The sequence below is a fragment of the Puma concolor genome, chromosome C1, assembly GCF_028749965.1.
Source record: "Puma concolor isolate L17-30 chromosome C1, mPumCon1.1.hap2, whole genome shotgun sequence".
NCBI lineage: Eukaryota > Metazoa > Chordata > Mammalia > Carnivora > Felidae > Puma > Puma concolor.
Genome location: NC_141674.1, coordinates 78374095 through 78401426, shown reverse-complemented (window position 1 = coordinate 78401426; position 27332 = coordinate 78374095). Strand labels below are relative to the sequence as shown.

At 35.9% G+C, this 27332-nt stretch overlaps 1 protein-coding gene and 1 pseudogene across 1 annotated transcript in view; both read right to left on the bottom strand.

Moving 5' to 3' along the window:
- Positions 1-272: 272 nt before the first annotated feature.
- LOC112864296 (lysophosphatidylcholine acyltransferase 2B-like) lies at positions 273-1753 on the bottom strand (annotated as a pseudogene).
- A 2371-nt stretch (positions 1754-4124) lies between these two features.
- EPHX4 (epoxide hydrolase 4) overlaps positions 4125-27332 on the bottom strand; it is a 42328-nt gene continuing 19120 nt past the window's right edge. Inside the window, exons 5-7 of the mRNA XM_025912417.2 lie at positions 24613-24716; positions 20075-20223; positions 4125-4798 (exon numbers count right to left, since the gene is read on the bottom strand). Coding sequence (XP_025768202.2) covers positions 4567-4798; positions 20075-20223; positions 24613-24716 — 485 coding nt within the window. The 3' untranslated portion in view covers positions 4125-4566. The remainder of the gene's footprint in view (positions 4799-20074; positions 20224-24612; positions 24717-27332) is intronic.

Below are 27332 nucleotides of genomic sequence, written 5' to 3'. Positions count from 1 at the left end.
TACTATGTTACCATCTTAGCTCCCCTTATGAATAGACCTCTTGTTCTCCACCTTTAGTCACGTTAAAGCAAACATATATTAAGCAACATAGGTACTATAAGATCTAATTGAAATATATATTTCTCAAGCATATTATACATAGCACAGTTAAGTGCTGAAAGTAAAAAACTATTGTGTTTTTCTTCAAAGGATAATTTTATTTCAATCATAGTTTCTCTCTGGAAGGTAACTTCACAATTTTCAGGGCTGACTTTAACATTTGAATACAGCAATTAAACTGCTACTTGATGTGATAATGAATATATATAGGCTGTGGAGAGGTCCAAGTATGAATTAAGTAACTTGTTATATTCTGGATGCTTCAGGCAAATTTCTTAAAGTTCTTGTATAATATGTATTTTGAATTCTGTCCAGCTATTTTCTGAAAGAGTCTGGAAACATCAAGATCTGGCACTCTAAAGGCTTCCCAAAGTGTAGCAGCTAACTAACTCCTGCTGTGTTATGAAACCAACCTCATCAAGATCAAAAAGCTTAAATGACATTTGTAGAATCTTTTCAGTGTTGATAGGATTGCACAGGGCAGTCAGTCCTATCACATTTTCTCTGAATTCTATGCTACCATCATTATTCCTGTCAAAGGGGGCAAAAAGTTGTTCTAAGGGCTCTGAAATTAGGATTTTTAAATAATTTGCAAACTCTTCAAGTCCTATCTTCTCTCCCTTAGAGGCAACTGTAATTGCAGCATATTCATCCAGATGCTGATGAATATTACCCCAATCTCACTTCAATTTCTGGCTAATTTCTGTGAATTCCACCAAACTATCTTCCATGGGTAGTTAAAGGTTACCTGTGAAAATCATTAGTCTACAATCTTCATAACTATGGTCTGTCACAGACACTCAGAGCATTTGCCATGTTGATCCTCACTATATCAGCAAAAGGGATGTGTCTTTTTTTTTCTTGATTATTTTGTATATAAATAGGCATGAACACCACTTCTCCTCTGGTGAAGAGTTGACTCAAGGTCAATATATAGACCTAAACCTGTCTATAAACCTGTAAACCCTTCCTAGATCTAGGTCACTGTGTCCAGTGTGTTTAGGTACCTAGGTAGCACTGGCTGCACAGGAACACCCAGAGAGAAGTCCCCTAGTTTAAAAGTGACCAGACAGGTACAATTGGTGCACACTCCTTCCAAGAAAATCAGGATCTGTGGCCACTTCCTTTCAGATGTGAATAGCTTCAGGATTTCATTCCATGTATTCTTCCTGGAACTGGGGTCCTATCAGGTTACAAGCAGAGGCTGTGTTGGCATTAGGAGTTTTCCAGCCACTGGGGTCTGTGTGTTTTGACTTGCCTAGACCATCTAGGGTAACCCTGCCACCACACAGGCAATTGGATCAAAAAAAGTGGAGTGCGGCACTGTAACAAAGATGAGAGCCTCATCTCTGGTTGCATTTTCCCCCTTCGCTTTAACCAGGAACCCCACTAAACAGAATGTTGACTGAAACAAGAATTTGAGGACTGGTTGCACCTGCTTCTTCCCCCAACTCGTAGTGGTGTTGGCTGGTTGAGCAGAACCGCCCTTGGTGGAAAGTGTGGCCACTGGCCAGAGGCCAATGAAGAGGAAGGCGATGCAGGACTCACATCCCAGCACCAGCACAGTCCCAGTGAGGATAAGACAGGCCCAGCACCACCAACTGAGGTGCCTCTGCCGCCTGAAGGGGTTGGCCACTGCATGTGGGTACGACATGCTCATCCCATGACTCACGGTGGACTCCCACACCTGCACCTCGAATTCCAAGCTTGGCTGAGCCCTGAGGCCAACTTCTCAGTGGTCTCAGGCTGTGGGTAGATTGGATCTGGAGGCAACCCTCAGAGCGCACTCCTTCCCCACATTCAAGTGCTCTTTCTGTTCACACATAATTAGAACTCTCAGATATAATGTGGGTTAATAGGAAATGAGGATGAATTACCTCTAAAATCAGAAAAGTTAAAAATGATAAATGGTGTAATAGAATCAAATCAAGAGTATAATCATTTTTGTTTTTTTTAAATGTTTTCCTTTTGACATATATGTTTAATAAATCATTTTCACATAATTTTTGACATTTATATTAAGGACATATTATGTACCTACTAGGGATATGTTAATTTAAATAGATGAATATTAATTACAACTTTTTCATTTAAATGCCATTACCACTAAAGTTTACTTACTGTGAGATGCTTTGGGAGCTGGTAAGTCAAATTCATTTACTCTCCCTACAAATTGATTTCTACAGAGATAGTAATATCACTTCATGCTAAGAGGTTTAACTGATGGCACCCTTGAGCCTTTATATCTGTCACAAGCACTCTTCCACATGAATAGAAAATTAGAATATATCCATTATCATAGGCTGGAATTAGCCATGGCACATTTGATTCATATTCTTAACATGAGTCCACATGAACAGTCAGCATTCCAAACTGACATTAAGTAACAACAACAAACCCTAAAATCACCTTTGTCAGTAACAAGTTTTCAGTAAAATAAGTCAGGACTATTTTACTGGGTCAACATACGCTGCCAATGAAGTCCTATTCCTCCCTTTGTTGCTGCCCTTCAGAAAGGATCAAGAGGAAAGCATAATCAAAGTTGGTGTGAACCAGGCTTTCTTCTATACCTTGTAAAATTTGCAACTCTGAAAGTGCTATATAGGATATTCCTATATTTGCTAATTACTAACATAACTTCCTTTTCCCGGGATTAAAAGTCAAATTGTAGGTTTCTGAGAAATGTTTCTATTTATTGGAGCACAGCAGGTTACCAATAAAACAGAAAGAGCAGTGTAGATACAGAGCCTGTTATCTTACTGGAAAGATTAGAGGCTTTATAACCAGATGAATCTAGGTCAGATTCTGGTTCCAACAGTTACGCTGTGGGCATTGGCCAACCTTATTTTCACATCTATAAATTGGTAATACTCTGTACCTTGCAATGTTATTATGAGGCACAAGCACAATGTATACAGAAAATTGGGTTTTTATTAATATATACAAGTTGCTTAGGATACAATGATGAGAATTCTTAGAGACATTCCACTTTCTTCTGTCACTATCAGAACTACACTTAGGAATACATTTTTTTCACCAACTTAGTCTTGTTTAGGAACACAGTTGTAGTTTCTATGGAACCATGATTTGGCGATGTTACTGGTTGTCTCCCATGCTAAAGGAGAGCAACCCAAGAGAATGAGTAGTATTCCCTTGAGCTTGTATCATTCTCTATTTTGTAACTCTTCCCATTCTTATTTGTAATGTTTATTTCTACTCTTGAATCCTTGTTTAATTTAACTGCGTTGTGTGTATGCTTCTTTAAGGGAAAGTTCCATGTTACCATGCCGTCTTTCTTTTATATTTCCCTCACGTGCCTAGCAATGTGTCAGATATGTTATTTATTCATTAAGCAAATATGTGAGTGCCTACAATGGAGCCAGGCCCTTATTCTAGATGCTGGATATATGCCAGTTTTTAGAACAGTAAAAAACTCTGCCTTGTGGAGCTTAGATTCTAGTGCACATAGGAAATACTGAATTCAATTCTGGTTGCCTTAATGGGGCAAAAGGACATTTTGATCCTTTGTCTAAATCTCTCACCAATTTAGCTGGAAGATTTATTTTTTTTTTAATTTTTTTTTAAATGGCATTTTCTTTTTTTTAATTTTTTTTTTTTAACGTTTATTTATTTTTGAGACAGAGAGAGACAGAGCATGAACGGGGGAGGGGCAGAGAGACAGGGAGACACAGAATCGGAAGCAGGCTCCAGGCTCTGAGCCATCAGCCCAGAGCCCGACGCGGGGCTCGAACTCACGGACCGCGAGATCGTGACCTGAGCCGAAGTCGGACGCTTAACCGACTGAGCCACCCAGGCGCCCCTAGCTGGAAGATTTAGACAAGTAATTTGTTGGATGTGCTTTTCTACTTTGCAATGTTTAATACATATGTATGTATACATGAGAATCTCTACATCACCTGTTACTAGCTTTCCAGTATAAGTAGTATTATGGCCTGTTTTAAAAATGCATATTCTTCTAGTCATATTTGCCTTCAAACTAATAAATATACTATAAATCCAAGAGATTTGACAATAGAATTTTTTAATGGTTGAAAAATAGTAAAAAGAACTTTTCAACAAAATGAAAATTTATATACCATTGCAGGTTTACCTTTTTTTAAAATATGGCACAGCTAATCTTTAATTTACATTTGTAAAAGGCACCAGATGTTAACAGGGCAAAGAATGCAAGAAACCAAAACTGAGCCATTTCCCCCAACTTCCTTTTTGTACTATTGCACACATTTTAAGGCAGCTGCTTTTCTGTGCAAAATTCAACAGAAGAAAATTGATATCATGTTACAAGTTCACACATTCTCAGATTTTTTTCAATATGATTTGTCAGGATACTTATGATAAAGCATATTAAAACAATTTTTTCCTAATAAGCTTAAAGAGGTTGATGAACAATTATTAAAAATTATTTAGAGATTTCATTACAGATCCCTCATAGAAGACACAGAAAAGTTAATCTTTTCTTCTTGTTTCTTCCTTCAGAAATGTCCATATCAATTTGTTCACTATATCAGGTTGTTCTTGCTGAAGCCAGTGACTGACATCTGACAGTATAGTTAGCCTGAAATAATTTTTAACATAAATCTTTGTGACTTCAGCCATCTCAGCCTCCATAAATGCATCTTTTTCTCCCCACAGTAGGAGTGTTGGAGTGGTCACCATGTGATGTTTGAGAGGCAGGCAGCTATAAAAACAAAACACGTGGATTTGAGATTCATTGTAAAAATTAAAATAACATTTTTCCATTATATTCCTTTAGGCCATACGTGCTCACAGGAAGCAATATTGTCACCAATAGGGTGAAATTTGGTTCTCGGGAGAGTGATAACAATATTACATTCTTTATATATAGATCATGGTTATACACACAGTATATAAACAAATATTAAAATTTCATAGGGTGGGGAGCAATTGGGAAAAAAAAACTCATCTAAAATGGCTCCTTAAGGAGGTGATGATGAAAGAATGAATGGTTGAGAAACACTGCTTTAGGCAATCAATCTATACAATAAAAAATTTAAAAGGCTATTTAAGAAAGGGCTCAATAAAATTTTTAATTGGATGAGGCTAACAAAATTTATAATGAAGGATATAAATTAAGTATGAAATTCACCACTATGAGGAATAATTTGCTTTAAAAGGATACCAGAATTTTTGAGTGGTGTGATAAAAGAGTTTTAAATCATGTCACTTTAAATATATTCAAAATTGTTTTTTAGATAACATAATGCATTTTATATGAAATTGGAACTGAGAAGTCAGAAAATATATATGGACTGAGTTTTACCATTAAATAGTACTGTATTTATTTTGCAAGAAGATTTTATATATATATATATATATATAGAGAGAGAGAGAGAGAGAGAGAGAGAGAGAGAGAGGCAGGCAGAGGGAGAGAGAGAGAGAATCCCAAGTGGCATCCATGCCCAGTACAGAGCCTGACATGAGGCTCGATCCCCACAACTCTGTCATCATGATCTGAGCCAAAATCAATAGTCAGATGTTCAACTGACTGAGCCACCCAGGCACCCCAGAAGATTCTTTTTAAAACAACGTTTTATTGTTTATTTTCTTAAGTAAAGTATAAAGAATAAAATCATGCATAATTCCATCATTAAGAGATAACCTTTTGGCCATTTTCCATGCATACAGTTGAAACCATACTATAAATAAAATTCAATAAATATACACAATATATATACAGTATCCATATTCAAATTTCACATTGCATTATAACTTGAGAATTTTCTCATTTCATAATGTTTTATATCAAAAATAATTATAAAAGATACTATTTTATGGTATAATTACCCATAAATAACCCATAAATGACTATTCTCCTATAAATGAATATTTTTAGATTATATCATTAGTTAAAACAAGGGGATGATGTTTTAAGTGATGCTATAATGAGCATTCTGTGCCCAAATGTTTTTTGGCATTTTAGATAATTTCTTTCAGCTAGATCCCTAGAAGTGGAATTCCTGAGTTAAAGACTATAAATATTTTTAAAGCTTTTGACAGCTACTGCTACACTCTTTTTCAGAAAGGTGGGATGGTATTAATTACAATCCTGTTGACTAAGCATGAATATGAACATCTTACTAGACACTCTGCAGCACTGACTTCCATTTTTGCTAGCTATCAAAAATCATGAGTGTGGCTACTTGGGGTCAATAGGATGCTGCTTGAATGTGCAGGATATCACATATGTCCACTAAGGACTTAACTTTTGACTCTCATGCAGGTGGCCATTGTTTGGTTATAATGCTCCTAAAAATTAAATTCTTTGTGAATGGGTAAACTAATAGAAAATATATTCATTCGGGGCGCCTGGGTGGCTCAGTCGGTTAAGCGTCCGACTTTGGCTCAGGTCACGATCTCACTGTCCGTGAGTTCGAGCCCCGCGTCGGGCTCTGTGCTGACTGCTCAGAGCCTGGAGCCTGTTTCAGATTCTGTGTCTCCCTCTCTCTCTGACCCTCCCCCGTTCATGCTTTGTATCTCTCTGTCTCAAAAATAAATAAATGTTAAAAAAAATTGGGGCGCCTGGGTGGCGCAGTCGGTTAAGCGTCCGACTTCAGCCAGGTCACGATCTCACGGTCCGTGAGTTCGAGCCCCGCGTCAGGCTCTGGGCTGATGGCTCAGAGCCTGGAGCCTGTTTCTGATTCTGTGTCTCCCTCTCTCTCTGCCCCTCCCCCATTCATGCTCTGTCTCTCTCTGTCCCAAAAAATAAATAAACGTTAAAAAAAAAAATTAAAAAAAAAAGAAAATATATTCATTCTATGCATAATTTTGATACATGGATTGCTATACAAACTTGCAAGTCACTCAAATTCTAGGGCTCATAAAATATTCAAAAGTAAAACATTTTCTTTCTTTTTTAACATCTTAAAGTTTATTTATTTTGAGAGAGAGAGGGAGAGAGCAAGCACACATAAGGGTGGAGGGAGAGGCAGAGAGAGAATCTTTAAGCAGGCTCCACTCCTAGCACAGAGCCCGACTTGGGGCTCAATCCCAAGAAGTGTGAGATCATGACCTGAGCCCAAATCAGGAGTCAGAGGCTTAACTGACTTGAGCCACCCAGGCGCACCCGAAAGTAAAACAGTTTCTAACAGTTATCTGCATATTTAACAATATGTGAGCATGTCATAATTGAATCAGTAAGGTAAGAGGAATTTTAAAAGACAATTAGTTAGAAAGCAAAGAAAAATATAAATTCTTCACTCATATGTGAAATTTAAGAAACAAAACGAACAAAGAAAAAAGGAGACAAATCAAAACAAACAAACAAACAAACAAACAAACAAACAAACAAACTCTTAACTATAGAGAACAAACAGGTAGTTGCCAGAGGGGAGATAGGTGGGGGATGGATGAAATAGGTGAAAGGGATTAAGAGTGTACTTATTATGATGATCACTGAGTAATGTATAGAATTGTTGAGTCACCATATTTTACACCTGAAACTAAAATAACACTATATGGTAATTATAGTTGAATTAACAAAATAAACAAATAAATAAAATGAATTTAAAAATTTTAAAACTTTTTAGAAAAGAAAAAAAAATAAAGAAAAATATAAATTATTTACCAGATCAAATTGGACTTAAAAGGGAGAAGTTTCCAGAAAACTAAAAGAAGAGCACATTCTCTGGTCCTGAGGTTTCAAACTGCTAAACTTCACAGGAAATATGTTACATATAAAAGAAAGTATGTACAGGGGCGCCTGGGTGGCGCAGTCGGTTAAGCGTCCGACTTCAGCCAGGTCACGATCTCGCACCCCGTGAGTTCGAGCCCCGCGTCAGGCTCTGGGCTGATGGCTCAGAGCCTGGAGCCTGTTTCCGATTCTGTGTCTCCCTCTCTCTCTGCCCCTCCCCCGTTCATGCTCTGTCTCTCTCTGTCCCAAAAATAAATAAATGTTGAAAAAAAAAAAATTTTAAAAAAGAAAGTATGTACAGCATGGTGACTATAGTTAGTAATACTCCATTGCATATTTAAAAGTTGCTGGGAGAGTAGATCTTAAAAATTCTCAACACACAAAAACTTTATAACTATGTATACAGATTTTGACTTCTGGTGATTATCTCATAATATATACAAGTATCAAACCATTGTACACCTACAATTAATGTAATGTTTTAGGTCAATTATACCTCAATATAAATAAAATAAACAAATAAATAAAAAGCAAAACATCATTGTAGAAGAGTATGTTAAGCTGAAGAACTTACTGGGAAAACACTTGATAAAATATTTCTGATTAAAAGTGACTAATCTTAGTACAGAAGCAATTTGAAAAATCTGAAAACTATTAACAGGTAGTAACAATTTCTGGTCTATACTGTTAATCATTCAACCTACCAAAATATATCTTAACATACCTATTTCAAATAAGTCTGATTTTACCATGTTACTCTTCCAAACTCTGAGTTATCAGCTGATGTGTAAGTATTAAGGCAGCAGTGTCCAGAATGTTATACATTCCATCCATTAGTTTTTTGTGTGGAAATATTTTATTACTATAAGAAGATAATGTGGAAAATAATCACACCCACACAATCACCACTAGCTTAAGAAGCCAAACATGGCAAACATGATAACATATTTCTGCTGACTTTCTTTGATACCATTTTTCTTCACCTCACCCTAAGGCAGTGGTTCCCAAAGTGTGGGCAACAGACTAGCAGCATCAGCAGCATCTGTGAACTTGGCAGAAATAACGCTTGGGACCCACCCCAGACTGACTGAATGGTAGGGTCCTGCCATCTGTTTTACATGCTATTGTAAAGAACTACTACCATAGGAGGAATGACTAGGTTGAATTTAGTTATTATCATCCCTGTGCTGTTTTTCAATTTTTATTTTATGTATTAAGATACCTCTCCCCCATTCCTATGGTTTCTTTGAATAGTGATTTTCCTTAAGCCCTCCTGGATCCTTGTCCCACCCCTGAACGATGTCCCACCCCTGACAGTTGTTGGTGCAGAGTACTGGACTAGGTGGGTCTATCAAGTAATACGTGCTTAGGGTGACAGATTTAATCTCTTTCTCCTCTCTCTCTACCAGATAACGGAAGGCAGTGACCTGAGAGGCAGAGAAAGTCGAGTTTGTTCTGCAAACTCTTCCACAAGTGAACTGATCTAAAGTTTAGACTAGCAGTAGGGAATTAGCAAGACCATTCTCATATTAAGCCATAGTCTTCAATCTATCCTTAATCAGCAATGAAGGTGATGTTTTGGTTTTCATTTACTGACCCTTGTTTGATTTCTCAACTTGTTCAGAAATTAGTCAGGAAAAGGGGGTACTATTTGTCAGATATCCCCAAATATAGTACACAGATTTCTACAAACAATATATGGAGGTGTTTTGCATTTCTAGAACTCTATATAAATGGTATAGTACTGTACAAAAGCTTCCACACCTGTGTCTTAATATTATATATATATATATTTTTTTTAATTTTTTTTAACGTTTTATTTATTTTTGAGACAGGGAGAAACAGAGCATGAACAGGGGAGGGTCAGAGAGAGGGAGACACAGAATCCGAAACAGGCTCCAGGCTCTGAGCTGTCAGCACAGAGCCCGACGCCGGGCTTGAACTCACAGACCGTGAGATCATGACCTGAGCCGAAGTCGGCTGCTTAACCGACAGCCACCCAGGCGCCCCTTAATATTATATTTTTAAGATTATCTATTAATGATACATTTAGTTCTACATCATTTTTACTCCTATATAGAATTTCATCTTATGATTATACCGTAATTAATCCATTTTCCTGTTAATGGCCATTTAAGGGGTGCCTGGGTGGCTCAGGTGGTTAAGTGTCTGACTTTGGCTCAAGTCATGATCTCACAGTTGGTGAGTTGGGCTCTGTGCTGACAGCTCTGAGCCTAGAGTCAGCTTCGGTTTCTTTGTCTCCCACTCCCTGCCCTTCCCCCACTCATAGGCTTGGGTGCACTCGCGCGCACCCCCACTCTGTCAAAAATAAATAAGCATTACAAAAATTAAAAATAAATAAAAATTTCCAATTATTTTGATAATTCAAATGATATTGAACTTATTCTTGTACATCCCCTTGTGCACATATGAAAGCGTTTTCTTACAGTATATTCCCCAAAACAGAATTTTGCTCCATATCACTGCCAACACTTTTCTCAAAAGTTTAAATATTTCCAACCGAATGAGAGTGGAATACTTTTCACTTACCTGATGTGGTAGAGACTGCTCCCTAAAACCTCTTCCTTTCTACCACAGTGATAGAAAATCTAGTTTTCTATCTGGGAAAATCTGGGACTACCCAGAATAAAGACTGTCTACATTTGCCAGAGTTCTTGCATGCAGCAAGGTGAAGATATGAGAAACAATGTGTGTAACTTCTAAGTTGTGTACACTATGCCTTCCCCTCCCCTCTTTCCACTGACTGAAATGCAGCCATGGTGGTAAACCATCTTGGACCACACGAACAAGCGCGACACCCCAGGGATGGCAGAATAACAAGACATAAAGTGCCTAGGTCTCGGACCAAAGAGACAGTTTTGATGATTTCATGGAGCAAAGCCAACAAACCAACCTAGACTTTTACTTGTGAGAGAAATACATTTCTTTTTTTATGATACTATTATTTTAGGTCTCTATTACAAATAATGAAACCTATGTTCTATATCTGACTACTAGGAAGATTTGGCATCTTTAATATTATTGACCATTAAATTCCTCTTCTGTGAATTGTCTTTTCATATATTTGCCCATTTTTTGATTGGGCTACCTTTTTATTGATTCGGAGGCATTCTTTATAAACTCTAGATATTGTCAGCACATGACTGTGTATTGCAAACAATGTTTCCCCATCTAAACTTGCCTCTCATTCTATATCATTTGATATATAAATGTTTTTATTTTCATGCAGTCAAATTTATCAGTCTTCTTCATAATTTAAGCTGTTTATGTCTTATTTAAGAAATCTTTCCTACCTGAAGTTATGAAAGCATTTTCTTATCTTCCAAACATTTGAAAGTTTTACTTATGTTTAGGTTTTTTATTTCCCTGAGGTTTATTTCTTGTTTAGTAAGAGATAGGGATCTAATTTCATTTTACTCTATATGGATATCTAATTGTTCCAGCAACATGTATAGGATCTTTCACCACAGACTCAAAATGTTCTGTCATAGTAGGTTCCCATATGTGTGGCTCCATTTTTGGGCTTTCTTCTCTGTTTTGTTAGTCAATTTGTCTATCCCAGAGTCGATGCCATATTTTACTAATTTTATAGCCTCATTACAAGCCTTAATATTTAATAGGGTTAGTCATCCATCTATCCTTTCCTTTAAAACTATCTTGGCCATTCTCAGCCTTAGGCTCTTTCATACAAATTTCAGAATCAGTTTTTCAAGTTTCAAAAAAGTTTCCTATAGTTTTGATTGAAATTAAATTAAATTAATAGTTTGTGAGAAATCAAGAACTTTATGATATTGAAGTTTTCCAATCATGAACATGATAAACCAGGGCTAATTTTCACTAGTTTATACCAGCATGTCTGTATGGATTGTTAAAATGTTAAAATACTTCTCTACTGATTAGTAAATATCTACTGCCCTGAGCCTGTATTCTTAACTACTTCCAATAAGTTTTGACAATTTATAAAGGTAATCTTTTGTTAGAGTCATTCCTATACACCTAATTTTGTTGTTGTTGCTATTGTAGGGGTATCTATTTTTTTTTTTAATGTTTATTTATTCTGCAAGAAAAAGAGAGAGAGAGGGAGGGGCAGAGAGAGAGGGAGAGGGAGAATCCAAAGCAGGCTGTGCTGTCAGTGCAGAGCCCAGTGCAGGGCTCAATTTTACGAACCATGAGATCATGATCTGAGCCGAAATCCAGAGTCAGACTGAGCCACCCAGGTGCCCTGGGGTATCTATTTTTAAAATACGTTTTCTAACTGTTCATTTATAAGATCATAATTTTTGTATATTGTATTTATGTATATCAACTTTGCTGAACTATTTTTGTTTAAATAGCTTTTCTGTAGATTCTTTTTCTAGATTGTAGCCACATTATCTATGAATTATCATGGCTTTGTTTCTTTCCTAATACTTACACTTTTCTTTTTTTTTTTCTTATGTGGCTAAAATCTTCAAAACAGTGGTGAATAGAAGCAGTTATAGTTGGCAAGTTTATCTTTAGACTTTATTTTTAGATAAAATGCTTTTAGTGTTTCATCATAAAGTATGATGTTTGCTATAGGTTTCTAAGACCAAAGTTCCCTTCTGCTTTGTTGTCATAATAGAATCATACTGTGATTAATATAAAGATACTAACAGACACAGAGAATATCAAGTGTAATGGCAAAGGGAAAATAAATCTGCAAAGGTGATTTTAAAAGCAAGGGATAACATATCATTCTCTCAGATAGAGGAAAGACTTCCCAGATCCCCCAAAGTTTCCCATCCAGATACAGCTATTGGACAGTATCACAAAGTATTTTCTGCTTTTAATGTGGGTTTTTTATCCTCTTGGTCCTGACTCCTGGAATATCTTTTTATGTGCCTACCAGCTGTCCAGGTGCAAATAACCACTCCAAAACACTTTGAGTACCTTATTTTTTTTCTCTCAGATAATTAAGTAAAGCAAAAGTCAATATCCCTTCAGGAGATTCAGGCTAAGTGGCTTAACTGAGCTCCACTCTTACATCCTCTATTCCTAGATCACTAAGAACTGTTGCATAAATATGTGTTGAATATTATTAAATGCTCATTCTTTATTTGGATAATCATATTTTTCCTTTTAATCTGTTAATGTGGCTAATTAAAGTAATGAATTTTATTTTTTAAAGTAATGAATTTTAATGCTAACTTTGGTTTAATTTTTAATCCATGCTGGATTCAGGTCAAAAATATTTTATTTTAAATTTATGGATCTACATTTATAATATAGTTTGAACTATAATTTTCCAGTTTTATACAATCTTCGTCTTCTTTTGGTATTAAAGTTATACCAGCTTCATAATGAGCTGAAGCCTATACCTTCTTTTTATAATGTCTAAAAGTGTCTATTAGAGTGGGAGTTCTGTGTTAGAACTTACATGTAAAGCCATTTCAGCCTATTTGTGTGGGTAGATGTGCTTTAAATTAATAATTCAATTTCTTTAATGGCTATGTCTATTTAGGTTTTCTAATTCTTCATGAGTTAGTTTTGGTTGCTATATTTTTCTAAAAAACTGCCCATTTTGTCAAAGTTCTTAAATTTGTTAACCTAAGTTTTATATTTTATCTCTGTTGTGTTTATAGCTATATCTATTTTCTACTTCCTAATATTGTTTATTCATGCTTTTTAAAAACCAATCTTGGCAGAAGTTTATATTAATAACCTTCAAAGAATTGGCTTTTGATTTTTTGATTCTATTGTGTCTTTGTTTTTGATTGCATTAATTTCTGCTTTTTATCTAATTTAAATTATTTTCCTTCCAATTTATTTTTTTTTTACATATTGTTCTTTTCCTAACTTCTCAAATTGTACTCTTAGGTCACTAATCTTCTTTTCTATCTTCTTTTCTAATATATGCATGGAAAACTATGAATATATTTCTTCCTACATATTGTTTTAACTGTATTCCGCATTTTGATATTATTATTTTTTCTAAGTTTTTACTAATTTCCATTATGGTTTTTTTTAATGTCTCTTTTTTTTGAGTGAGAGTGCACATGCACACATGTGCAAGTGGGAAAGGGCAGAGAGAGAATCCCAAGGAGGCTCTGTGCTGTCAGCATGGAGCCCAATGCAGAGCTGATCTCACAAAGTGTGAGATCATGGCCTGAGCTGAAATCAAGAGTCAGACATTTAACCAATTGAGCCACCCAGGCACTCCTCCATTATGATCTTTTTTGATCCATGAGTAATTTTTTTAAAGTTTCTATTTAAATTCCAGTTAACACATAGTATTATATTATTTTCTGGTGTACGGTATAGTGATTCAGCTCTTCCATACAACACCTATGCCCATCACAAGTGTTCTCCTTAATCCCCATCATCTACTTCACCCAGCTCCCCACCCACCTCCCCTTGGGTAACCATCAGTTTGTTCTCTATAGTTAAGAATCTACTTCCTGGTTTGTCTTTCTCCCTATTTTTCCCCTTTGCTCATTTGTTTCTTAAGTTCTGCATATGAGTGAAATCATATGGTATTTGTCTTTCTCTGACTGACTTAATTCACTTAGCATTCTAGCTCCATTCACGTCGTGGCAAATGGTGAGATTTCATTCTTTTTTGGTTGAGTAATATTCCCTTGTATATATATACCACATCTTCTTTATCCACTCATCAATCAATGGACACTTGGGCTATTTCATAATTTGGCTACTGTAGATAATACTGCTATAAACGTCAGGGCACATGTATCCCTTTGAATTAGTATTTTTGTATTCTTTGGGTAAATACCTGGATCATAGCCAAGAGTAATTTAGAAGTTTTTAAAATTTCTGAATATATGGAATATTTTAGAAGTTTGTGTGATTGTTAATTTCTAATTGCATTGTGTTCAGAGAACACATCCATATGACACTGATCCCTTGGTATTGGTTAGGATTTACTCTCTAGTCCAGTATGTAATCAACCTTTGTAAACATTTCTATGTGCTTAAAAATAGTATATATTTTCTAATTATTGGATGCAGGATACTAGATTTGTTCATCAGATCAAAGATGTTAATTGGGTTGTTCAAATCTTTCACATTTTTATTATTATTTTTTCCCTGCTTGATTAATTTTTGAGAGAGGTGGGTTAAAATCTCTAATAGTGATTATGGATTTGTCATTTTCCCTTGTGTCAGTTTTGCTTTATTATTTGGTGCTTTGTTATACGTTTAGACTTATTTATCTTTTTGCAGGTTAGATCCTATAACTAATCTAATTCCTAGTTCATTCATTCTGGTTCCTTAACTCCAAATTTTGGAGAGTCCTTGGATGAGTCTATGGTCCTGGGAAGGGTGATAAATGACAGTGATTTCCATACCTGAGTATATGTACTATACCTTATGTATAGTCATTATATATCGTATAACCATTTTTAATTATGTACTTGGGCTCGATTACCCTAACATAAAGAAGCATTAGAGGGAGTCAAGTGACCTTCCAGAAGATTCCATATGACCTTGACCTGGCTAGATTTAACCTATAGCAATCTAGTTTAAAACTTTCACCTTTATATAAAATTGTAAGTTTTGACCTTCACAGGCCTGCTTTTTTTCTCTTTCTCTCTCCATGCTAATTAGCAGGATTCTAGAGCTTACTCTTGAGAATGCAGATCCTCTAATGAACAAATGTTAGTAAAATAACTTGAGAAACATCAGAATATTTTCCTCTTTTTCCCTGTAGCTAATTGTTTTGTATCACAAAGCTAGATTTTTGATAAAAAGGTAAATCAACATTTAAAAACTATTATTTTTATCTCCTGTTCAAAATTTAAGCTTGTATGAAAATATATTGTTCTATTTTCTCTTATAATTTTCTTTACAAATGTTGTTTGTAAAAAACAAACAACAAATGACAAAACATGGACTTGAGACAATGTTGCTATATCCTATGAGATGTAACTGCAGCCTCTGCAATGTCAGTCATCGCCTTGCTTGATAAATGGGTACCTACAAATACCTTTTAAATTAACATCTCTGTTTTATCGATGGTATTTACATTTATATTTGTAAATTTTTTGTTGTTATTGTTAGTCAGAAAAAGGTTTCGGTTTACCTCTTCTCCCCTCATTTATATAATCTCTTGACTGCCCTTGGATTTTGTATTCAAATAATTTGATTTTGTTTTATTTAAAATAACACCTTTGGGGCACCTGGGTAGGCACAGTTGATTAAGTATTCTACTCTTGATTTTGGCTCAGGTCATGATCTCATGGTCATGAGATCAAGCTCCACTTCAGGCTCCATGCTGAGCATAAAGCCTGCTGGGGGTTCTCTCTCTCTCCCTTTCTCTCTGCCCCTCTCCCACCCACACACACTCTCTCTCCAAAATAAATAAACATTAAAAAATAAAATAAAGTAAAATAAAATAAAATAAAATAAAATAAAATAAAATAAAATAATTTCTTTAGGTGCACCTGGCTGGCTCAGTCAGTGGAACATGCAACTTTTGATCTTGGCATTGTTAAGTTCAAACCCCATGTTGGATGTAAAGATTACTTAAAAATAAAATCAATTAATCAACCAATAAAACACCCACTATAACTTTTTTCTACCTTCCTACTATCAACTTTTTATGTCCTTATGCTTTGTGACTCAATCCAATCTGATATTTTATTTTTTAACTGGAAAGTTTAATACATTCATATTTATTGTGCTTACTGACATATTTAAATTGATTTTGACATCTTATTTTATGCTATTGACTGTACTTTGCTTCCCTTTTCTCTTTCCTGCCTTCTTTTGAATTGATAGTTATCTTGTCACCCTCTACTGGTTTGAAAATAATACATTCTATTTGCATTATTTTATTTTACTAGAAAAAAATTCTTAGCATCTATATATATGTATGTGTATCTAATTCTATCTATCACCCATCTATATAATTTTTTTGGTTTGAGAGAAAGAGAGAGAGCACAAGGAGAGTGAGAGAGAGAGAGAGAGAGAGAGAGAGAGAGAGAGAATCCCAAGCAGGCTCTATACTTTCAGCATAGAGCTTAATGTGGGGCTTGAACTCACAAACCATGAACCAAAGTCAGATGCTTAACCAACTGAGCCACCCAGGCACCCCAATATATGATTTCTAATTTTACCCTCTATATCAAATATAACATTTTATATTTTCACTTCTTTATCTCTCTAAGCTATATTCTAAGTAATTTTTTCAGAGCTATCTTCTAATTCATAATTCTTTTTAGCTTGTCTGATCTGCTATTTAACTCACTTACGGAATTTTAGATTTCAATAGCCGTATTTTTCATTTCCAGAAGTTCTTTTGTTCTTTTTCAGCTTTTTCCAGTCTGTCTTGATATTTCCTTATTCTTTTCTCATAATTTTTATTCTTTCACATATTTAATGATTTAAACATACTTTATAATCTCTGTTGTAGTATTTGAAACTTGTAAGAGTTCTACTGCAACTGTATTCTGACTCATTAATGGTGGATTAGTATTTTTTGTAATTTGGATTATGAACTCATCTTCAGGGGACTCTACCTGTGGGAATATTGTAAGTCTGAGTTGAGATGTATCCTCCAGAGAAATTCTGTCTTTGTTTCTACCAGGCTTGCTTGGAAGTGTTACCAGCTTATGATGATATTGAAATATATTTCCCTGAGATTCTAGTGTTATGGAGGTAGTATATATTCAAGGCTCTAAACCTTTTCAAGGCAGGCTGTGGTGGCTAATTCCCAAGGAAAATCTTTTTCTCCTGTCTAGAGTCCAAACCTCAACAGACAAATCTCCATATCTTGTCTTCCATTCTATACTTTCTCCCTAGACAATATACTCTGAGCAAAAGCTTCATTTGTGTGTATCAGCGACACCAAGATTTTACATAACTTCATCACAGATTCTCTCCTTTGAATTCCAAACCCTTGTATCTATCTGCCTATTTGAATATCTAAGATACCACATCAAACTCAACTAGTTTAAGGTCAATAAAGTTTATGACCTTCTCCTCAAAACCAGTTCTCTTCTAGTGTTTTCTGCCTCAGTGAATGGCATGAGCTATATCCATATAGCTGTTCAAGCCAAAAATTTAGGAGCCATCCTTGATACCCCTCTTCTCATTCCTTCCCCGACCCTCCACCCCCGCCCATCTAACCCATCACCAATCCCTGTCAATTTTCCTCTTAAATATCTCTTAAATCTACCCATTCTCCCCATCTCCACTGCCTTCAGGCTATTTCAGGCTACCATCATCTTTAGCCTGGACCACTGCAGTTTCCTCACATTGAATGAATGTATACAAATACAGATTAGATTGTTACTCTTTCCTGCTTGAAATGCTCATTTACCAGCTTTACATTCATGGGTCTTAAGTACTTAATATGGTCTACGTGGCTCTGTAAGACCAGCCACTGCCTTCTCTTGGACCCATTCTCATTTTATTTTCTTTTTCTGTGCTCTAGCTACAATGGCCTTCACTGTATTATTTAAAACCACAACTCTCTTATCTTCCCACACTGCTTTGGTACATGCTGTTTCCTTTTCCTGAAATGCCAATCCCTCTAACCCCAACTTTATTCAGTCAATATGTAACTCATCCTCTATTTCTCTGTTCAAACATCATTTGCTCAGTTCTCATCCCTTTCTATCATGGTCTTTGTTTGTTTATAACCGGATATTCATTACTGTGGTTATACAGTTGATGTCTGTTTTCCCCACTTGGCTAGTGATCAGGGACCTTTGTCTCGTTTTGTTCAATACTATATCCTGAGTGTTGGCATAGACTAGAACATACAAAGTACTTAATATGTATTTCTTGAATGAATAATAATCATTAAAAATATGATTACAAACATACATCTATTCACAATAATCCAAAGGTAAATAAGAAGTGGATATAGTTATGGATAAAACAAGTGACAACTATATGGGGATTCCATTATATTCTTCTCTCTACTTTTCCATATGTTTAAAGTTTTCCCTAGAAAAAGACTATGTAACTTACAAAATGAACACTTTTGAGTCTTTGGATAAACTGTGAACTTAATCTTAAAAACAAAATATTGACGGGGCTCCTGAGTGGTTCAGCCAGTTAAGCATCCAACTCTTGGTTTCAGCTCAGGTCATGATCTCATGGTTTGTGAGATTGAGCCCTACATTGGGCTCTGCACTGACAGCTCAGAGCCTGCTTGGGATTCTCTCTCTCCCTCTCTGCTCCTCCCCTGCCTGTGGTCTCTCTCTCAAAACAAACAAATAAACTAAAAAAATAATAATAAAATATTGGCTGTTGTTTATAATGTTGCTATAAACATCAGGGTGCATGTATCCCTTCAAATTAGTATTTTTGTATCCTTTGGGAAAATACCTAATAGTGCAATTTGTGGATTGTAAAGTAGTTCTATTTTTAACTTTCTGAGGAAAGTCCATACTGTTTTCCAGAGTGGCTGCACCAAGTTTGCATTCCTACCAACAGCGTAAGAGGGTTCCCCTTTCTGCACATCCTCACCGACACCTGTTGTTAATTTCAACAATAGCCAAATTATGGAAAGAACTGAAACATTGACTGAACATTCAAACATTGACTGTTGAATGGATAAAGATGTGGTATATATACATACAATGGAATATTACTCAGCCATAAAAAAGAACAAAATCTTGCCATTTGCAACAATGTGGCTAGAGCTCGAGAGTATTATGCTAAGCAAAATCAGTCATAGAAAAACAAATGTCATCTGATTTCACTCTTATGTGGAATTTAAGAAACAAAACAAATGAACTTGGAGGGGGAGAAAAGAGAGCCAAACCAAGAAACAGATGCTTAACTGTAGAGAACAAACTGAGGGTTACTGGGGGGAAGGTGTGTGGGGGAACGGGTTAAATAGGTGATGGGTATTTAGAAGGGCACTTATGATGAGCACTGGGTGTTGTATGTAAGTGATGAATCACTAAATTCTACACCTGAGACTAATATTACACTGTATGTTAACTAGCTAGAATTTTTTTAATGTTTATTTATTTTGAGAGAGACACAGAGGGTGTGTGCACATGTGTATACAAGCATGCAACTGAGGGAAGAGGCAGAGAAAGACTAGAAAGAGGACTGAGAGAATCCCAACCAGCATGGACAGCACAGAGCCTGATGTGGGGTTCAATCCCACGAACCCTGAGATCATGACCTGAGCTGAAATCATGAGTCGAAGGCTTAACCAACTGAGCCACCCAGGTGCCCCTAAATAGCTGGAATTTAAGTAATATTTGTGAAAAATAAATAAATAAAATATTGGCTCTTTAGGGAATGAATATTTTATTTAACTAAAAAGAAATTATACTGACCTGAAGATATTTCGGTAATGGTTAATTGGACCATTTAATGCTCCAGGCTGGGAGAAGACATAAATATAAGCCTCAAGATCTTCTGTTGTTAATCGACATCCTTTTCTTCCAATACCAGTGCTGTGACTGGTAAACAGATGTTTCAAAGCCTAATTTAAGTGAAAAGAAAATAATTAAAACTTTTTAGTTACCTAACAATAAACCTTTGGCTTTTGAAAGAGAATGATGGTTAGTGTCAGTGACAACTTCCCATTTCTGCTCTAGCCAGGTAGGAGACCTGTTTACAGACTATATACATTTTTGCTTTCCTGGCTTTACTTTTGGCATTCTTCCCTTCTTTTTTTTTAATTTTTTTTAAATTTTTTTTTTTAACGTTTATTTATTTTTGAGACAGAGAGAGACAGAGCATGAACGGGGGAGGGGCAGAGAGAGAGGGAGACACAGAATTGGAAGCAGGCTCCAGGCTCTGAGCCATCAGCCCAGAGCCCGACGCGGGGCTCGAACTCACAGACCCCGAGATCGTGACCTGAGCTGAAGTCGGACGCTCAACCGACTGAGCCACCCAGGCACCCCGGTATTCTTCCCTTCTAATACCCCATGTACACTTTACGCTTATGAAAAGCAACCTATGTTCTTGGTGCCTATTCACATTCTATAAGGCTAAGTTCAGATACCATTGCTACCCTAAAGTCTTCCCTAATATTCTAGCTAATAGTAGTTTATCTGTTTACTGACAATCTACTCCCCCAACAATTGTTTGAACTTTTTTGGACTATAATCCAGAGTAACAAACACATTATATGTCATGATCCAGTTCAGACTTATACACATACTTTTCTGAAACAAAAGTTTAAAGAAATATCTCTTGAGGTCCTGGGTGGCTAGGTCGGTTTAGCATCCAACTTTGGCTTAGGTCATGATGTCACAGTTTGGGGGTTTGAGCCCCACATTGGGCTCTGTGCTGACAGCTCAGAATCTGGAGCCTGCTTTGGATTCTGTGTCTCCCTCTCTCTCTCTGCCCCTCTCCTGCTTGTGCTGTCTCTCAAAACTAAATAAACGTTAAAAATTTTTAAAAAAAGAAAACAGGATTTAAAAGTAGAATCTAGAGGGGCGCTTGGGTGATTCAGTCAGTTAATTGTCTGACTTTGGCTCAGGTCATGATCTCATGGTTCATGAGTTTGAGCCCCGAGTCTGTGCTGACAGCTCAGAGCCTGGAGCCTGCTTGGGAGTCTGTGTCTCCCTCTCTCTCTGCCCCTTGCCCACGCACCCTCTGTCTCTCCTTCTCTCAAAAATAAAAAACATGAAAAAAATTTTTTAAAGAAATATCCCTTACTCTTATTATAGTGTGTACTGATATTTTCAATTCACTTCTGTTCTACTTTATTTTTTAAAAAATTCGAATTCAAGCCACTAAACTGATTTCGTGACTCATTAATGGGTCCCCACCCACAACTGAAAAACACTGCTCTATACTAGTGTTTCTCAACGTGTAGATCTAAATCACCTGCATCAGAATCATTAGGATTCTTGTTTAAAATGCAGATCCCTGGGAGCGACTGGGTGGCTCAGTCGGTTAAGCGTCAGGACTTTTGCTCAGGTCATGATAACCTAATTCGTAGTTTGAGACCCACAGCAGGCTCTCTTCTCTGCTCTCAGCACAGAGTCTGCTTAGGAACCTCTGTCTGTCTGTCTGTCTGTCTCTCTTTCTGCCCCTCCCCCACTCTCTCTCTCTCAAAAATAAACATTAAAAAATAAAATAAAATGCAGATCCCTGAACCCCCAAACACACCTGCAAAAATATGAAATGATTTATGTAAAAGGTGATTAATTGAAGCATTATTTGCAGTAGCAAAAGACAGGAAATAAAAAATGTCCATCAGTGGGGCATTAGTTGAATAAACTATGATATAGCTACACAATGGTGTATTATGCATTCTAACTACTCCAAGAGAAGATGGAGATGATTATGTGCTAATATAGAGTAGCTGACCCCCAGAACATATCTTTAAGTGGGGGAAAAAATAGAACGGGTGGAAAACAGTATTTATAGTATGTTACCACCTTTTGTGTAAGAAGGAGTAGACAAATATATACACATCTCCTTATATTTTCAAAAAGAAACAATAAAAAAATGAAACAAAAATTAACCAGAATAGTTTCTGTGAAAGAGGAGGAAATAAGATGGTAGGAAACAGAGGCCTAAGCAAGACCTCTCTGTGCCTTGTATTAGAGTTTTGACTTGAACCATATACATGCTTTTTACAAAATATGAAAGTTAAGTAAAATTCTGTGGTCCTAATTTTGCTTGGAAATATGAATAAGAACACATTATTTTTTTCTCCCTAAAAAATATGTATGTATAGATTCTGTCCAACAGAAAGATGTAGAAGCAATAAAAACCCAGTAACAATGATCACCTTGACACCCAGACCATTTCCGACTAATAGGAGTCAGAGTTCCTTCAATAAATGATTGATTCCAGATCTGGGGCAGGGAATAAAATATGACCCTAGGACATTAAGAAACTAAGGTATTACTGACTGAAGGATTTATGTCAAAAGGACATAGGAGCCAACGTGAAGGAGTTTCCACTTGCCTGTTATGCCATATTGCCTAATATGAGACAATCTGAGCATCAAAAAGAATGACTGCAATTGAGTGATACATGTCAAATATATTTTTTAAAACTCATGAGCTCCTAATGATATAGTAAAAAAGAAAACTTCATTGGTTATCACTGGAAATTACTAGGACACCGAGTCATTGCTCTGGAAGTTGTTTATAAAGATAAAGAATGACCTGCCACTCTTTTGTGTGAACTTTTGTGTGAACTGTATTTCAGAATAACCAAACAGTAGATGTGGACCATTCTTCTTTAAGGAAGGATTCCAGTTAATAAGAGCAGGAAAAGATGATAGAAATAGAAAAATCACCATTTTGCAGATTCTAATGAAATACGGATGTGGGCAATGATGATCAAGATATGCTAAAATTATTTGGTGGCAGGTGTTAGGAAATTTAGATAAGCTGACAACTCATGAGCCCACTGGTCACTGTTAGTGTTACTAAAACTGAAACAACTAGACCTTATGTGCTTCCCTGATGTGATGCATTAGGAAATACACAGCACCACCTACGAGTATTCTTGTCAAATGAAAACTCAGTTTAACCAAGCCTCTAGATTAGTAGCATCCATGAAGCATGAGAAATAAGAATTAGCAGAAAAAGTTAAATAACACCATGATAAAGTAGTCAGCCAAATCCAAAATGTGGATCATTCCCCAGGACAAATGACCAAATTTCTTCAGGAAAAAAAGTGTTAAAAAAATAAGAAGGAAAAAAAAAATAAGAAGGAACTGTTATACACTGAAAAAACTACAACAATCAAATATAATGTGTGGACCTTGTTTGGCTCCTAATTCAAACAAAGTGTACAAAGACAGTTGATCATAACCTGTTCAAAGATTAATAGTACCAGAGACTAATACTTAAATAGTAAATGAAGCTCTCATTTAGCAAATCTCTTGTTGGAAATTTTAACACAGTCTAAATTTTGTGCAGATTTTTTTTGTACCCCAAATAAAGTTGTCCAAAATTGGAAAAAAAAATAATTGAGACAGTTAAGGAAATTTGAATAGGTATTAAATGATAGTAAGGAGTAAGTATTCATTTTGTTAGGTTTGATAATGGCATTGGAGTTATGTTTTTAAAAAGTCCTTATCTGCAGAAGTTTTTCCAGGTAAAACAATATTGTCTTTTTTAAGCCTCCTTAAATATCTAATACGTGTTAGGTACACAAAAAGCATTCAATAAACTTCCAAGAAATAGATACAATATATGACTCCTGGTTGTAGGTGTATAGGGTACACCAAAACCCTCATGTTTACTTTGTTTCAGGGTTTTGTTTGCACTCAAGGGCCTCGACTTCTGCCGTGTCAAATTCTCTCACCTGGTATTCATATTCCCTTGTCTCCCCATGGAATGTTCTCTAAAAAGAGGTTTGCCTATAGGGATACAGGCTCTCAACAAAAATTGAGCAACAACCAGGCACTGAAATATACAGAGACTGTAAAAATAAGTAAGCTGATAGATGAGGTCTTAGAAGCATTTATTAAATGTTAGCATTTGTCTATTTTTCTTTCTGAAGGATGGACTTTAATTTAAAATATTTTTCATTAAGAGTAATACATTATTTGCTTGACTTGCCTTTTTTTTACTTGCATAAGAGGAAAAGCCTAATGGTGGACAGCAAATAACAATCAATAAATGATTATTTTAAACAAATGACATAAACAGGACCAGTTATTTCTTTTCTTTCCTTCTTTTTCTAGTGCTGCTGTCTATCTTTATTTTATTTTTAACTTCCTAACTATGTCATCCTCTTGGACTCCAGTTTTTCAACTTTATTATTGAGGTATAATTGACACATAACATTATATTAGTTTCAGGTGTGCAACATAATGATTAAATATTTGTATAATTTCAAAAATGATCACCACAATAAATCTAGTTAACATCCATCACCATGTTTGACTTACCTTGAAATCATTTATTGAGAACATAAATTCTGGGAACCATGGTATTTGGAAGAAGTAATAATGGCTGGATTTGAACAGCTGAGCAGGGTGTCGTAAAATATATTCTGAAATTAAAATGCCATGTTAGACCTTATCCAAGGGGTATAAATTACTTACTATTGAAAGAGCTTCTTTTCAAGGCAATTTCACCTTTGAGATGATCCCATAAAAGAATCCACAAATAAGCCTTCTGTATTTTTCTCTTTGGAACAATTTCTATGTTCTTATATTTTATTAGGGACATTTCTAGTATTTAGAAAATTTATAGCACTTTAAATAAAAAGAAAATTTCATTATATAAAGTCTTGACTCAGAAGGGAACAGGAAACCCAAATGACATTGCCTTTTCTCCAAGGTTATTATCAGTGACCTCACACTTTCCCTAGGGATAAATGGGGAGGTAATTTTCTGTTGTTTAAAAGATTTTGTTTACAGGTGGATTTGAATACCTTATTAATTTGGCCTCAACAGAAACTAACATGTTTCCTATAATTTCATTTATGGATCTAGAAAATTCCTTCATTCAAGGAATATTTTAATATCTACTGTGTGTGAGGGGGTTTAGCAGTTAATAAGACAGAAGAGGTTCCCATTAATAAGGAATTTATACAATAAATAACCAATATTTAAAAAGATCACTTTAGATAGCAACAGTAATATAAAGAAAATTAAAAGAAGGTAATCTGATTGAGAATTATTATTGGGTGATGTGGAGAGACTATTATTCAGCAGAAGTGGTTAGAATAGGCTTCTCTGGGTATACGAAGTGTGGACTGAGTCCTGAAGGGTAGGAGGGAGTCAGCCATGCAAAGATCTAGGAAAAAAAACCCAGGCACAAGGGGCCACCTGGGTGGCTCAGTCGGTTAAGCGTCCGACTTTGGCTCAGGTCATGATCTCTTGGTTTGTGAGTTTGAGCCCCCAGTAGGGCTCTGTGCTGACCGGTCAGAGCCTGAAGCCTGCTTCGGATTCTGTGTCTCCCTCTCTCTCTGCCTCTTCCCTGCTCAAAGTCTGTCTCTGTCTCTCAATAATAAATAAATGTTAAAAACAAAACAAAACAAAAAAAAAAAACCAAACAAACAGGCACAGAAAGGTCCTGCGCTTGGCACATTCAAGAAGCAGAAAGAACATCAGTGTGGATGGTGTAGTGAATGAGGAGAAGGAGGTGGCATGAGATGAATCAGAGAGCAAAGCAGAAGTCCAGTCAAGGAGGGCCAGAGGATATGGACTTTAAGTGCTTTGGGAAGACAATGAATCTTTAAACTGGAGAGTAGTGTAATCATACATATCAAGTGTGCATGCTTGTTTCTTGTGCACTGTTTTTTAAAAATTTTCTTTGCTATACAGGTAATTTTTTCTTATTTCTAATTTTGTAACTACATTTAATAACATGGTTGGAAATTGTAGAACTATAATTCTCAGGTAAGTGGAGCATCGTTATGTTATACTTTTTGTAAAATCATCATCGAACAAAATTTATTCAGCCCTGCATTAAGAGATATCACTATAATTAAGCAGAAAATATAGGCATATTACTTGAAGACTTTGTATTAACCTGACTAGGGTTGAACCTATTATTGATAAAACAGTTCCAGAAATATTCCAAGAATATTCTTGCTGAAGTGACCAATTACAACTTGTCCATACAGCAACATCACAAAAATAACATTTATTCAAGGGTCCCGATCAATGGCTTAAGCAGGTAGCACAACTTCTGCTACCTAATGCAACTAAGAACAGTCTAGTGCATCTCAGTTTGATATTTGAAGCCTAAGCATCCATCCTGTCACCTCAACAGACATAGGACAATTGGGTATATCCAAAAATCAACTCCTACATTTATATTGTACAATATTGCAGTAGTCATTCATGTTCCCTTTTCCCTTTTATGTAGTCATGTTTCCAACATAGATATATGTTGTTCTGAGTTTTTTGTTCCCTAGTGGGCTGCTGAGGGTAACAGCAGTACCTGAAGCTCCTGAAGCTGTACCTGAAAACTTGACAAGGGTAAACAGGACAAGATTATAATTTTTTCCAAAACTAAATAAAAATGTGCCTAGTAATGGTTCACAGGTCTTTGAACACTCTGAAGATTTTAAGAGTTCCCTTTATAGCAGAGGTTCTCAAAGTATAGTCCATGTGGACCTCTGGGAAGCCCCAAGATTCATTACACTACTCAGACATTATTAGCTTTTCTCATCTGGTTGAGATTTGTGCTCATGGTACCAAAGCAATGGTAGATAAAGCCATTGCTGCCTGAGCACAAACCACGGCAGTGACACTGAACAATACGAGTAGTCATTGTATTCTTCACCACCACACATTTGCAGCAAATAAATACAGAAATACATAAAGTTAAGTGCCATTTTCACTTAGGAATGTTCTAGATAAAATAGCAAAAACTACTAATTTTAAATTTCAACTTTTGTGTACACAGCTTTCGAGTACCAAGATGAAACACAAAGAACACATAAAGCAGTTCTGTTGAACACCCAGATACAATGGTTGTCTCCAGGGATAGCATTTCTGCAGTTCTTTGCGTTGATTAGTTGAATTAGCTGCATTTTTTATGGAATACCATTTTTTTTTCAACGTTTATTTATTTTTGGGACAGAGAGAGACAGAGCATGAATGGGGGAGGGGCAGAGAGAGAGAGGGAGACACAGAATCGGAAACAGGCTCCA